Here is a 15,810-nt window from a genome sequence, read left to right on the forward strand (position 1 = left end):
ACCTTCTTTAAGATGACCATGTTGTTGTCAAGTAGTCATGGACTACCATCAAGAATTCTTTCAAGATCACCTTTATAGAACAACTAGATAATGAATTTATTGTTATCCATCTGGATTAAATCCATTTGTTTCCATGGTTGCCAAATCTGACCTAGCCTTTCGTCAATTGTGGATAAGTGAATTGGTTAATTCACCACCACTCCACCAATAAGGCACAAGTCAACATGTACATTTTAATATAATCTGCATTATTTTTATTTTTTTGAAATTTTAACTACACATACTGAATGTCTAGATCCGTGTCTCTGTTTTTAGAATTTAGTGTAAATAGAAATCAATATACATTTTTAATGAATATTGTAGATGAGTTATAAATGTAATAAGTCATAGTCACAATGAAACTTGATAACAACTATTCAATTCTTAGCACATAAAGCAAGACCAGATGAAATCAATTAAGGCCTCACCAATCATTAACCAAACACATACTTATATGTACTTGTCACACTCCTTTTTTTCCCAAACTTCAAAATCAAATACAACTTAATTAATCATTAAATAACAACATCAACAAGAGCATGAAGACAGCTTCTTTATCTCACTAATTTCCAATTCAGCACCTGAAATTACATCAATCTTAGAACCTTTTAGTGCAATCCCCTTCACATTACCACATTCCAATGCCTTTTTAGAAACTACACTATTAATCTCTTCTAGCAATTTGATAAATGCACCCTCCACATTCACACCAGTAAGAGCTGAAGTCTCTGAGAAGAATAAACCTTGGTCTTCTGCAAACTCAACTGCATCTTCAGTAGGAACCATTCTCAAATCAACAAGGTCACCTTTGTTACCAACTAGCATGATCACAATTGAGTTATCTGCATGTGCTCTAAGTTCCTCAACCCATTTAGCAACATGATCAAATGATTGTCTTTTGGTTATGTCATATACTAGCATTGCCCCTAATGCACCTCTGTAGTATGCACTTGTTACAGCTCTGTACCTATATCAGCAACAAAATTTACATGTATATATAATATGTCAAAAGAATTTATCTTGCAGTCTACACTTAAATGATCAAGTGTTATTTTTTTTAACCAAGGCATATTCCGTATACAACTACAGAGACTAATTCCACATATAACTGATATTTATTTAAGATGCCGATCTCTCCCAACATTTTTTACGTCTTCGTAAACCTAAGTATCAATCATTTGACCATATGCTTAAAAGTCAATAATTTGTGTATTGGTAAATGATCAATTGTTATCGGTATACGTTTTATATAGATATTTTATAGGTACTCCTATGAAGTATCTAAACACCGACTAATCTTCTTATGAGAATTTGTTGTGCATATAATCTATATTCTCTCATTTTAATTTTTAACCTAATTTCTTCATATGCAAGAGTCAATAATCAAACTTCTGATCACTTACTTAAGTTACCTGAGTCTCGTGCCACTTGTACCAAACTCATGTCAGTGTGTTATTGGTATACTTTAACAATAAGAGCATCCACAATGGTGAGGTCTTCACCATTTAAGACCTAGTACCTAATAGGTGCCCCCATTGTGGAAAAAAAAATTGAGGGTCTTAAAAGGTGCAAGGTCTAAATTAAGACCTCATGCTTAAATGGACCCACATATCACCTTTTTATTAAAATAATAATTTTTATGGTTTTTTTATTAAAAGATGACCGTTGCACTTTTGCACCGTTGCACCATTGCTCTGTAGACATATATATACATTCCTCTCCGTACAGTACACATATATCCTTGTCTTGTTTAATTTCTACAAAATATATTCCTCTCCGTATTGTACAATTTCTACAATGAATCCAAACCAAAATAATTTCTACAATTTCATGTCTAATTTTCAATCTCCTCCTAATCCAAATTTTCAAAATACTCCAAATTTTCAAAATCCACCCTTTAATTCAAATTCATTAAACAACCTAAATATTGGCAACTTTCCATTTTGTACACCTCCATATCAAATTCCTATGTTTCAATCCTCACCTTCTATCCCCACATTTGATCAATTTAATATGATAAAATAGATAATAGTGTATTAAATAAATAATTATTGGTGGGACCCATTTAAGACTTTTTGTTAGAGGGTCTCCATTGGAGTGGTTGAGTACCTATTAGGTACTATTATTAAAAAATAATAAAAAAGTGATGTGTCAACGTGGGATCCGTTTAAGACCTCACAATTGAGTGTCTCCATTGTGGATGCTCTAAGTTCAATTTATTGAAAATGTATTTCCCTTTACCATTAATGCACACACTGAACAATTTTCAATTCATTGGAATCTAGTCACCTACCTTTTCTAAAGCAGGGTATAATCTTCTAAAAAGCAATGCATTCATCCAAAACCGTTCACTGTCTCATACTTAAAAAACCCCTTCCAGAACATTAATGTAACATAATGTGCTTTTTTATAATGTATGTTTCTTACGTCAAAATGGTATGCATGAAGCTTAGAGAGTCACCAATACCACACTAATATTGCAATAATAATTAAAAAAATAAAATAATTATAATTAAATGTAACCACATGTGTCTGCGTGATAATCACTGTCAGAGTGCTCATTTTTAACTTAGGACCATTAATTATGTACCATTTTGAAACTCAATGTAGTTCAAGGGAAATAGAGAAGGACTAAAAAAAGTAAACAAAGAAATCAAACACACAAGCAAAAATGAGAGATGAGAGATATGAACCTTTCTTGGCCAGCAGTATCCCAGATCTGAGCTTTAATTACTTTACCATTAATAGTGACAGTCCTAGTTTGGAATTCAACTCCAATAGTTGACTTTGAGTCAAAGCAAAACTCATTCTTTGAAAACCTTGATAATATTTGAGTTTTTCCTACTGCTGAGTCACCAATGACAACAACCTTAAACACATAATCTATTTTCTCTTCCATATCATAATCTATTTTCTTGTGTCCATTTTCTTGCTTCTTCTCACCCTGTACCATTTTTCTTCACAAGACAAGATATGTTGAACTAGACTCTTATAAAACCTTGGACCTTTGGTTTCACAACATGTTAAAATATAATAATTTTGGTATGACTAAATGTTGGTCTTACCTTAGGGGTCAGTAGAAGCATGTAAGGGAACAGGGAAAAGGTAGGAAAAATATGAACAAGAAAAGACCAAATGTTGAAACAATTTTAATAGTGGTAAAAGAATAGGCAAGGAAGTGGGGTCTAGTCTGTGTCTATGCTTTTAATATTATGCGACATAATTATTGGACATTATTGCTTTCATACCTTCTTCTCATGATATATCATGTCATATTTATAACTTTGTTATATTGTTTGTTGTAGAATTGGATTCGGATCTTTATGTAATATCTATGAAGCCCGGATACTTCAAAATGGTGCCGTACCCGTGTCGGATACGTATCGGATACCGATACTCCGCGGATACTCCCGGATACGTATCCCAGAAGTATCCGAATGATTTAATTTAATTTTTATTTAAAAATATATTGGATACCTTAAGGATACGTTAAGGATACTCCCGGATACGTATCCCAGAAGTATCCGAATGATTTAATTTAATTTTTATTTAAAATTTTTATTTGTATTTTGATCACAAGTATCAATTTTCTTACTTGAAAAGGGTGACTATCTTCATACTACCTTGGTATCATCATAGTGCAGGTTGTTTATATGGTATGTTTTGGTTTAAAGGATATCTTAGTTGGTGAATGGTCCATTGTATTTTGACTTGGTGTAATTAGTTTTAAGATTTCACGCTATTTATTTTTTGTGCATTTATGTCTAATATATATATATATATATATATATATATATATTAAAAAAAATTGTAAACGTATCCAAGCCGTATCGTATCCTAAATTTGAAATTTTTGACGTATTCGCGTACCCGTATCGTATCGTACCCGTATCCGTATCCGTATCTGGGCTTCATAGTGTAATATTAAGTGTATTTCTGATGTGATGATGATTTTGACATACTTATCGTGATATTAAATATAAGTTCGGATGTAAAAAAAATGAGTAAGATGAGATACTTCACTAAAATTGAACAATCGTGGTTTTTGGTAGAGATGAGTTGTCAAGTAGGTAAATACTTCTCATATGCAAGATAGAAGAATATGATAGCATGTTGTTTACTATATGTTTGGCAACACGAAGAATTTGTTGAAGATCACGATAAGTTACCCTAATTTTACAAAGAGGAGTGCTACGGTCAGCTGCTCAAGCACTCTCTCATAACCACTCTATCTTTGATTGGGCCAAGTCATCCATATTTTAAACTGTTTTCTTGGCTACCGGTTCTTTACCTGCACTTTAATATTTTTATTTTTATTTTTATTTTATTTTATTTCACTTTGTCATCCATCTAGCATCAAGCATATAGAGAAGTCAGCAGCTATTGAAGGGTGTTCTTCCCCATCTAACCGCCACCGTCAACCATTTTCCTAATTAAACCACCATTAACGAAACACAAAATCTCAGCCTTTAATCCTCCATAAACCTTCTCCTACCCACATGCATTCAGAACCAGCACCTCCAAATACCACAACCCACTGCACCAAAACATCATAATATTCTCCTTTCATTCATTAGAGCTACTGAAGGATACAATTGATTGACATATGTAAGATTCAAGCAAATTTTATCTTGTTGGGTGTGTAGTTTATTTTGCAGAAGCGATAAAGATGGAAAGAGAGAACAATTTTTCAAAAACTTAATTAAGCCATTTTTTAATATATAAAAAACCCATTTTTAAGTTGATGTGTTTGGTTTGGTTTGTTAAGATCTGGAAATTGGTAGTTGTATTTGAGCAGGAGGTTGTTTTGGCCTTGGAAGTTTGTGGGTTCATAGCGGTCATGAGGAAGAAGGATGGGCGTGTTTTTTTCTTCCCAGATTAGATAAAATAAAAATAAATTTGTGAGTGTGTGTAAACCAGCAGAACCGGTTAGCAGGTAATTGGTTTAAAAAAATTAATGATGTGGACCAATAGTTGAGAGAGTGGTTAAGAGAGAGTGTAAAAGAGATTGACAATAGCATTCCTCTTTTACAAAAGCTACGTAGGGTGGTTTATGAAAATCACATTTGCTCATCTAATTTTGACAAGTTCACTATGATACCAAACATAGGCAAAAAGAAAAGGAAATTGTAAATATACAAATTAGGCAAAATTTTCCAAAAAGCTATATATAGTGGTTTGATTTGGCTGAGGTTGAGGGAACCGAGAATCATAAGATAGTTAAAGTGTCTAGCTTTGGTCACTTTGGTCTAATTTGTGGCGCAATCCAAGGACAAATATATTGCTTCTCTTTTCCAAGGAAACATGGAACACAAATTCATTGAACCCAAAGGAAACATGGAACACAAATTCATTGAACCCAAAGAAAGAGAGGGAAAACTTAATTAGATTGTGAAAAGTTAACAATGAAAGAGGAATAAATTATATCAAAAGAGAAAGAAAAAAAAAGGAATCCAAAACCTGGTTGTATAATGATATATAGAAAGGAAGAAAAACAAACCTTTGTGATGCAAATGTTTTTCAAAGACTTTAACTTACATATAAGTCTTAATGAATGTCATGAGCAGCTCAATTTATGACATTATTCATCACATACATTATATTATATTATGCTTAGCTCTGTATTTTGTTAGGTATATTCCTCCGTCCTTAATTATAAGACTACTTTAAAAAAACCATTACTTTATATTTGCTATACAAATCGAAACTAGATACATCATTTACACAATGAATCTAAAAAGTCAAATATTTCTTATAATAAGGACCGAAGGGAGTAGATGTTAATATGAGAAATATGAGAAACTTCCAAATGCAAGGCCCCTACCATTCCCTATGTTAAAATCAAGGTTACTTTGTCATGTTACTTTGTCATTATTCTATAAACAAAATAAGCACATAGTGTCAATTTAGAAAAATGAGAAAGCCTATAATAATAAGATACAAAAGAAAAAATAATAAGATACAAAAGAAAAGAAAATATTTTGAACTATAAACAAAATAAGCACATAGTGTCAATTTAGAAAAATGAGAAAGCCTATAATAATAAGATACAAAAGAAAAAATAATAAGATACAAAAGAAAAGAAAATATTTTGAAAGAATTCCGTTGCCAATAAGATACAAAAGAAAAGAAAATATTTTGATATTTTGAAAGAATTCCGTTGCCGGGACTTGAACCCGGGTCTCTCAGGTGAGAGAATTCCGTTGCCGGGACTTGAACCCGGGTCTCTCAGGTGAGAGCCGAGTATCCTGACCAGTGAGAGCCGAGTATCCTGACCAACTAGACTACAACGGATAGATGTTTGAGTTCTTCACTGTTTAATAATATTACATACTTTATCTACATGATTTAGTAGAAGTACTTTCTTGTTTATTAAGCACATGGCAGATTGGCATAAAAATATTCCCAATTCACTTACTTGGTTCAAAAACGTTCATTTTAAATTAATGATTTTCGCAATTACAATACAAAACCATTCATTTGAAATGAATATTTTCGAAATAAAACTAAAATTGTTTGTTGGACTGTACCGAATGCTGCTATCGGACTCCACTTTGGTGCCATAGCTTGTGTGCCATTGATGCCATAGCTTGCATCTCCACCACACACACACACACATCACACACACATCCCCACACACATCCACACACATCAATGGTCAGGATTTCCCCAATGGCACCAATGGCACACAAGCTATGTCATGGAAGTATTTTCCCTGCACAGATGCATTTACCTTATGTTTTTTTTAGGGGACATTTACCTTTTTTTGATGGTAAGTGCATTGTCATTTATTTGTGTGGATCAGCAAAGACCAAGACGGCACAGCATAAGTGTTCCAGTTAATTGGACTTGGTGTTTCCATTTGAATAAAATCTACATTTGGGACCAGTATATTTTATCTGTGTATGGTCGGTGGAAGGGTTAATGTGTTATTATTTTTTAGGCATAATTAAATTTGTAGTTTTTTAATTTAATTTCATGTAACAATTTAGTTATTTATATTTTTTATCGCAATTTTGTCATTTTGTTCCATTTGCATATGAAGTTTTAAACTTTAAATCTAAGATTCATATACAAAAATACTGAAATACCATATATTTAAAAATTGAGAGGTCATAAGAAATGAAAATCTTGGATTTGAAACTTGAAAATTCAATGCAAATGAACCAAAATGAAAAAAATGTGATGTAAAAAAGATAAATGATCAAATCGTTACTTGAAATTAAGCTAAAGAACAACATGTTTAATTTTACCTATTTTTATAATGGAAATGCTTATTAGTGTCTTAGGGGCATTAGTTAGATTGATCTTTTTTATAAAACAAAAAAATTATTTAAAAGAACTGAGGACATAAACCTAATTAAGTAAAGAACAAATAAAATAAAAGTATCTTCATAATACTTAGGTTTTCTACCCCTTATAAAATGTAATTAAATTCACTTCATGCATTTTTGTTTCCTTAGAGATCACTTCTATAAAAAAGTTTTTCACTAACGGTTTTATCCTTCAAGTTATCTAAGTTATCAGCAACATTACGGTTTTATCCTTCAAGTTATCTAAGTTATCAGCAACATTAGGATGTATATTAACATCTAAAATAATAATATTCAAATACTCTCAAATATAATATTCTTTTTGTGTCAATTGTTTAACTCCAAGAACCAAAATACACATATCATGAAATATATTATATTATTGATTCTCAGTTTGTACTTGATTCTCCTTAACTAAAGCTTGTTCAACATTTGCAAGTCATACACAACAACATTAAAAATATCATTAACCAACTGCTTGTTATTAAACAAAAAGAAATTTTTTGAATATTCTATTCAAGAATCTTTTTGAATAACAAGGACATAGAAATAATAATAAATAGGGTCTTGATAACCGGTGCTCCCGGGGCACTGGTTAAAGAATCCAAGAAAGGAAAATTTGAATTAAAAGTAACATTTTTTTATTTTTGAGAAATTGATTACACAACTTTCAATACAAAAACTACTATATTTGCTTTTTTAGCCAGTGCCCCGGGACACTAGTTAACATTTTCCTAACAAATATTTTTTTAATAACAACAAATCACCAATATTAGAATTATTCACAAAATTTTTATGAAAGAAAACAAAAAATTTATATAGATACTTATCATGTTGATAAATATTCAGCTCATCATAGGGACAAAGATTTACTGACATCATTTTCACTTTCACTTTCACTTTCTGTTCTGTTAAATCCTTTGACCTTTTAAAACTACTATAATTGTTAACATGGAAATTTACAACCCTACCAAGTCAAAGTCTCAAAGGATGGAAAATTCCTCTTCTACACACTTGGAAACACAAGTGTGGATAGAAGAACTAAGGAGAAAAATAAAACAAAACCACTTTCCAAATTGAACTCTTCTTTGCTTCATTCACTTCTTCAAAATGGAATCATATAAATAATATAAAGCCTTTCATTGTTTTTGCTAAGATCTTTGTTATTCATCAAAGTTTCTTTTGCTCAAAAGGGTTCTCAAATTCATGGCTATTATCTCTCTTTAAGTCTTTCTCAGGTATGTGTTGACTTTTGAGTCTTCCCTTGTTTGCTTTCTCTGAATATGTCAATAGAGTCTTCCAACTTGCACCTATTTTCTTCTTTTTTATGTCTCATTTTCATTGATTAACATTAGTTTTTTATATAGTAACTTCATGCTTCTATGTAGAAAAGAAATTGGTAAATGAAGCTGATAAACTCTTTCTGTTTTTGTTTTCTTTATATATTAATATCAGATTTAGACCTTGTTTGGATAAACAGCTTATTTAAGTTCTAGTGGCATAAGAGCTTATCACATGAGAGCTTAGTCATTTCTGTTTGAATTAAGACAGTTGTGGAAGCATTCATTGAACAGAAGGGTTTGGAAGTTTATGCAAATTGCAACCCTTTTGGCAACATTTGTTAGTGTTATTGATTCATGGGAAGAAAAAGGTTATTATTTTGTATACTGAATTGCTGCATTGTAAGATGATGGTTGTAGATTTTCTTAGTTCTGGTCCTACCTCAACTGCAATTTCTCAAATCATAGAAACTATTGGTGAGTTCCTATGCAGTGCTAATGATGTACTTGTGAATAAAGATAGTTTTAAGGAACTTAGCTCTTATTTGGAAAGAATTACGCCGATTTTGAAAGAATTGAGGAATGAAAAAGTGAGTGATTCTGAGGCATTCAACCGTGCCATTGATATTATGAATCGCGAAACGAAAGCTGCAAACCTACTTGCTCTGGAATGTCGTAAGAAGAGCAAGGTTTATTTGTTAATGAATTGTAGGTCGATTGTAAATCGGTTAGAAAGTCACACGAAGGAGATAAGCAAGGCGCTCGGTCTTCTTCCTTTAGCCGCATCAGGTCTTTCAGCCGGAATATTGGAAGAAATTAAAAAGGTTTGTGATAATATGGAGAAAGCTGGATTTAAGGCTGCGGTAGCGGAAGAAGAGATTTTAGAGAAAATCGAGTCAGGGATAAGGGAAAACAGTTTTGATCGTAAGCATGCAAATAATTTAATAAATCTCATTGCTAACGCTGTTGGAATTACAAATGACAAGTCGACGATGAAGGCTGAACTTGAAGAGTTTAAAAAAGAAATCGAAAATGCTCGTGTTGATAAGAAAAAGGCTGAAGCTATGCAAATGGATCAAATCATTGCTTTGTTGGAAAGAGCTGATGCAGCCTCATCACCGAACGAAAGGAAACTGAAATACTTTGCGAAACGGCAATCTTTAGGTACTCGAATCTTGGAGCCTCTACAGTCATTTTATTGTCCTATCACACATGATGTTATGGTGGAACCTGTTGAAACTTCATCAGATCAAACATTTGAGAGAAGTGCAATAGAGAAGTGGTTTGAAGAAGGAAACAAGTTGTGTCCTTTGACGTTGATTCCTTTAGATACATCGGTTTTGAGACCTAACAAAACTTTGAAACAATCCATAGAAGAATGGAAAGATAGAAATACAATGATTACAATTGCTACTTTGAAAGAAAAAATACATCAGTTTGGAGATGATGATGAAGTGATAAGTTGTCTAAAAACTCTCGAGGATTTGTGCGAGCAGAGAGAGCAACACAGGGAATGGATGATACTTGAGGACTACATACAAGTTCTTATACAAATTCTTGGTTCGAGAAACCGTGATATAAGGAATCATGCTCTTGTCATCCTTTGCATTCTAGCAAAAGATAATGAAGAAGCTAAGGTACTTAAATGAAAATACTATCCGTTTTCTATTTTAATACTAGTTTACACATTTGAGAACTAAACTTTCTTTTCTGCAGGAAAGAATTGTAACAGTTGATAATGCGATTGAATCGATAGTCCATTCTCTTGGACGACGTCAGGAGGAAAGGAAGTTAGCAGTTGCATTACTGCTTGAATTATCCAAATATGATTTGGCGCGAGAACACATTGGAAAAGTTCAAGGTTGCATACTTCTATTGGTGACTATGTCTAATGGTGATGACAATCAAGCTGCTAAAGATGCAACTGAAGTATTGGATAATCTTTCATACTCTGATCAGAATGTTATACTGATGGCAAAGGCAAACTATTTCAAGCATTTACTGCAACGTCTCTCCACAGGTTTGTTTAATCATTTATCTACATTAGTTGAATCATTGGTATTAGAGTTCCATTTCTAATCCTTTTTCTTATAAAAGATATGAATGCAACATAAAGGAGCATATGCATCCAAATATCAGAAATGATATTTTGACACAGAAATTTGACAACAATTTAGAAGATTAATGCCAGAACCATAAGCTGTTTCTATCTCATTATCTGTGCAGGAGCAGATGATGTAAAGATGATTATGGCCAATACATTAGCCGAAATGGAATTAACTGACCACAATAAGGAGTCCTTATTTGACGGTGGTGTACTTGCTCCTCTTCTTCACTTGTTCTTACATAATGATCTTCAGGTGAAAACAGTGGCCACAAAAGCTCTTAAGAATCTATCCAGTTTAAACAGAAATGGACTTGAAATGATTCGACAAGGGGCAGTGCGACCGTTGCTCGATCTCCTTTACCATCATAGCATACACACATCAAGTTTATGGGAAGATGTAGCAGCCATAATTATGCAACTTGCAGCATCAACTATCTCTCAAGATATCCAAACGCCGGTTTTGTTACTAGATTCTGATGATGATGTTTTTAACCTTTTCCCTTTAATCAGTGTGACACAACCTGGTGTGCAACAAAACATTATTCAGACCTTTTACGCCTTGTGTCAGTCACCTTCGTCTTCAAATATCAAGACGAAGCTAAATGAGGTATGAATCTTACTGACCGTAGTTATAAATAGTTTTCGAGTGAATATGCAAATTGATCATTGAAATTGCAAACATCAGTATAAATAGGCCCTCATTTTTTCGAATTGGCAAATACATCCCCAAAATTATAAAATGTCATTCAAAATAGTCCATCTGTTAACTTCTGTCGTTAGAGGCTATGATGTGGCACGTTAATTGGCCATGTCCAATTGCGCATTAATCTCACATCAATGTCCACTTCACAAGAAACTAATTTATTTATAGTCACATCATAGTCTAGACAATAAAAGTTAACAAATGGACTATTTTGATTGAAACTTTACGATCTTTGGTTTTTAAAGTTCACTCTCTACTATTCTTTCATTCATGTACTTGTCTTTTCCAAATGTTGAAACTATTTTCATGTTTTTGTTTATGTTAATATACTATAACTAAATGAGTCCCCCTATGTATGAACAGTGCTCAGCTATACCAGAATTGGTTAGGTTGTGTGAGAATGAGAATCTAAACCTAAGAGCAAGTGCTATAAAGTTGTTTTCATGCTTGGTAGAGAGTTGTGATGAATCCATCATAGTAGAGAATGTTGATCAGAAATGCATCAATACTTTACTTCAGATCCTACAATCCTCATCTGATGAAGAGGAAATACATTCTGCTATGGGAATAATATGCCATCTTCCAGAAATTGATCAGATAACTCAATGGATTCTAGATGCTGGCGTACTTCCAATCATGTATAAATATGTTCAAGACGGTAGAGACCGAGATCTTCAAAGGAGTAACTTAGTCGAGAAAGCAGTTGGTGCCTTACGTCGTTTTACAGTTCCAACACACTTGGAGTGGCAAAAAATTGTAGCTGAAACTGGTATTATAACTGTTTTAGTGCAGTTGCTTGAAATTGGATCAACCTTGACAAAACAACGTGCAGCGTTATGTCTCGCTGAATTTTCTAAAAGCTCGGTTAGTCTCAGCAGACCGATTCCGAAGCAAAAAGGACTACTATGTTGTTTCTCAGCTCCGAGCGAAATTGGCTGTAAAGTTCATGGAGGGGTATGCACTGTCAAGTCATCATTTTGTCTTTTGGCAGCTGAAGCAATTGGACCACTCACAAGAAATCTTGGAGAATCTGATTATGGAGTCTGTGAGGCTTCTTTGGATGCTTTATTAACATTGATTGAAGGTGAAAGACTAGAGAGTGGTGGTAAAGTGCTTGCTAAAGCAAATGCAATACCATTAATAATAAAATTTCTTAGTTCTACCTCTCTTGGGTTGCAAGAAAAGTCTCTACATGCTTTAGAAAGGATTTTTCAGCTAGCAGAGTTCAAACAGTTGTATGGAGCCTCAGCTCAAATGCCTCTAGTTGACTTAACTCAGAGGAGTAATGGTAGAGTTAGATCCATGTCAGCAAGAGTATTGGCACATTTGAATGTTCTTCATGATCAGTCTTCATACTTTTAAGGAAGAAAAAATGCTGGTTCAAGTTCCTTTGCTATGCAAGCTAAGCTAACCATGTGGAATAGCCTTCTTTTGGTGTTTTAACCTATGTATGTAGCACTGAAACTTCATATTCAAGGCGTCTCAGACACCGATATGACCTTCACACTTGTGACTACACAATCACTTCTATTTCCTCAGATTATTACTGGTGCTATGTGTTGGTGCGGTCATATCTGGTGTCCGTGTCTGGTTCCACACTTGATATGATGTTCCTCAATCTTGTGACCAAAATGTTTTGAGACTCCGCGTTTCCGCATTTGGCTTGCTCTCATGAAGAATCACTTTAGCTAGATGTGTATATATAAAGATAGGAGCTCCATTGGACATGCATTGATTTTTTTCTTTGGGCCTGTTAATTACCTCAAATTGCTTGTACATTTGAAGATTGATTGTATTAAGTTGCTATTTTTTTTAATACAAATACTGTGGTGCTTAAGAAAAAAGGCACTTTCTTGCACAATTGTATTGTATTCTTTGCTATTGAACTCATTGTGATTCTTTCTATTACATATAATAAAGATATTACTAGGAGAATGTGGGCATGCAAGTATATGTTAGCAGTAAACTCTAACTAAGGTCACAATCTTCTTCCACTATAACCAACCAATATCACAACTTACATTTTTTAAAGTGTGTGAAAGTAAGTAATAAAAGGAAAAATATAATATGACACTTTCAATACGTAACTAGTTACAAACCCGTGCTTCGCACGGGGGCTCAGTAACGTATTTGACAAAATATTATATTGGAAGGATAGATTGCGAAATGACAGATAATTATAAACCATAATATAATATCTTGCATTACAGATTACAAAATTAAATCTTCAAAATGGCTTGATCACGAGTAACAAATGAAAACATATTTAGTCAGCGGTAGAAACACTTTTCCAGTAATAATTGATATCTATCTATAAACCAATGAAAACCCTATTACCAAAGCTAACTGATTATATCATTTTGACTTTCAGCTTCAACATATATAAATCCTTTCACATGATCTACAACAAAGGCAGATATTAACTGCAATTTAGTATTCAGTTCTTTCAGGTGAACAAACTTCTGCATCAGACAGATAGCTGAAAGCCTCTCTACCTACTTTATATCATTTTGTGTTTTAGCTTCAACGTATATAAATCTTTTTACATGATCTACAACAAATGTCAATTGATACCCATGGGTACGGATAATATGATACATGTCCCCGCCCCGTTGGATAAATATGATAGTCGTGCCCGCCCTGTATCCTCGTGGATACCCACTATACGGGTACCCGTGGGTATTGAGGTATTTATGGGTATCCATGGGTACCCATGGAGTTTTGAATTTATTTATTTTTTGGTACAAATAATAACTTTTTTTAATTACCAAAAAACTTCAACTTTTAAACATCCATACATAATCCACTCAAAATTTCATCAATATTCATACATAATTCATAGAAAATTCATGATTCTTATATAATCTATATGTTTTATGATGTGAATGAAGTGGAAACGGTGAACTTAATAAGATGAATTAAAAAAAATTAAAATAAAAATAGGTTATTATTGAGGATTTTTAGGTGGGTGGTAAAATTTTCTTCAATAAGGTACCAACTTTAAGTAATTAGATATGATATATAAAGATATATTAATAATTTACTTAATTTATTATCGGGTATGGGTACCCGTGGGTATGGATACAATCCAATCCGTGTCTGTGTCCATATAATAATGGGTAGTCAAATACCTATTTATTATACCCGTGGATACCTGTTTAGCTACCCGCTCCATACCCGTGACGGATTTTACCCACGGGTACCTATGGGCATGGGTATTTTTGCCACCCCTAGCAATGGCAGATATTAACTGCAATTTAGTACCACGTATATAAATCCTTTCACATGATCTACAACAAAGGTAGATATTAACTGCAATTTAGTGTTCAGTCCTTTCAGGTGAACAAACTTCTGAATCAGACAGATAGTTGAATGTCTCTCTACTTGATTTATATCCTTTTGCCTTTCAGTTTCAACGTATATAAATCATTTCACATGATCTACAACAAAGGCAGATATTAACTGCAATTTAGTATCGAGTCCTTTCATGTGAATTATAGGCACTTTTAAAAAACTTATTTTAAAGGAGAGATGTTCAAATTACAGAATATTACCATTCTTCGTAAATTTGAGAATGAAGGTCGCATAATCCAAATATTTGTGATGCATGGTCTAAGGCATGGGGTTCAGTAACGTATTTTGTAAAAAAATTGTTCTGAAGGAAAAATGAACAAATTAATGAATATTGCACAAAAATTATAAATCTTCATAAAAATATTTATTAAAGCTTTATCAAGAGCATGAAAACATCATAAATTACATATTAGTTAAAATTATAAAAGTGAGCGCTACTGTCATAGAGTTACTAAAAAGGGATTAACACCAATATTTACATGACACAAAATGAACGAAAGAAACACATTAAACTCTTTAGCGTCTTGTGTAGGAACTTGGTTATTAATAATTTGACCGTTAAAAAATAAAAAATCTCTTTGACGTCAAAAAAGTAATATCAGCTGAGCAATATTCAGTCTCTTCACATATGCTTAGTAATATTCAGTCTGGAAGATTACATTGAAAGGATAGATGGTAAAATGACGGATAATTGTGAATCATTGTAATATGTCAAAATATAAACCTTAAAAACCACGAACCATCAACTTAGTTTTAAATAGTTAAAAAGAAAAAATTGTAAAATAGTTTAAAAAAATTAAAAATATAAAAACTGGAAAATAGTTAAAAAAAATTGGTGAGGTAGCACTCAACCAAGCAACACTAAAAAAATTATATGCATTAGCGTAACAAAAAAAACAGACAGACGGACATAAAATATTACTCTAAACGTTAATGTGTGTATATATTCGCGAGGTTGAAGAAAGGAGATAAAAATATTTGGGACCATTAAATGACAGCGTGAATAAAAATATTT

At 32.8% G+C, this 15,810-nt stretch overlaps 2 protein-coding genes and 1 non-coding gene across 4 annotated transcripts; 1 reads left to right on the forward strand and 2 right to left on the reverse strand.

The window, feature by feature from the left end:
* Positions 1 to 402: 402 nt before the first annotated feature.
* LOC146897468 (ras-related protein RABA3-like) lies at positions 403 to 3,172 on the reverse strand. The gene is made up of 2 exons (XM_085733641.1): positions 2,733 to 3,172; positions 403 to 1,006 (listed from the first exon to the last, which is right to left on the reverse strand). The coding sequence occupies exons 1-2, from the start codon at positions 2,990 to 2,992 to the stop codon at positions 568 to 570; spliced, it is 699 nt and encodes a 232-aa protein (XP_085589767.1). The 5' UTR covers positions 2,993 to 3,172; the 3' UTR covers positions 403 to 567.
* Positions 3,173 to 6,236: 3,064 nt separating this feature from the next.
* Positions 6,237 to 6,332, reverse strand: TRNAE-CUC (transfer RNA glutamic acid (anticodon CUC)). The gene is made up of 2 exons: positions 6,295 to 6,332; positions 6,237 to 6,271 (listed from the first exon to the last, which is right to left on the reverse strand). It is a non-coding gene; the product is annotated as a tRNA-Glu (tRNA).
* A 1,991-nt stretch (positions 6,333 to 8,323) lies between these two features.
* LOC146897470 (U-box domain-containing protein 44-like) lies at positions 8,324 to 13,376 on the forward strand. 2 transcript variants are annotated; one of them, XM_085735021.1, is made up of 5 exons: positions 8,324 to 8,589; positions 8,807 to 10,268; positions 10,348 to 10,651; positions 10,858 to 11,345; positions 11,805 to 13,376. In XM_085735021.1, the coding sequence occupies exons 2-5, from the start codon at positions 9,039 to 9,041 to the stop codon at positions 12,801 to 12,803; spliced, it is 3,021 nt and encodes a 1,006-aa protein (XP_085591147.1). In that variant the 5' UTR covers positions 8,324 to 8,589; positions 8,807 to 9,038; the 3' UTR covers positions 12,804 to 13,376. The 2 variants fall into 2 exon arrangements, with proteins under 2 accessions (XP_085591147.1, XP_085591148.1); XM_085735022.1 differs by having other exon boundaries at positions 8,903 to 10,268.
* The last annotated feature ends 2,434 nt before the right edge of the window (positions 13,377 to 15,810 follow it).

This window comes from Medicago sativa, chromosome 8, assembly GCF_051527215.1.
Source record: "Medicago sativa cultivar Bolivia chromosome 8, Bolivia_mono, whole genome shotgun sequence".
Taxonomy (NCBI): Eukaryota; Viridiplantae; Streptophyta; class Magnoliopsida; order Fabales; family Fabaceae; genus Medicago; species Medicago sativa.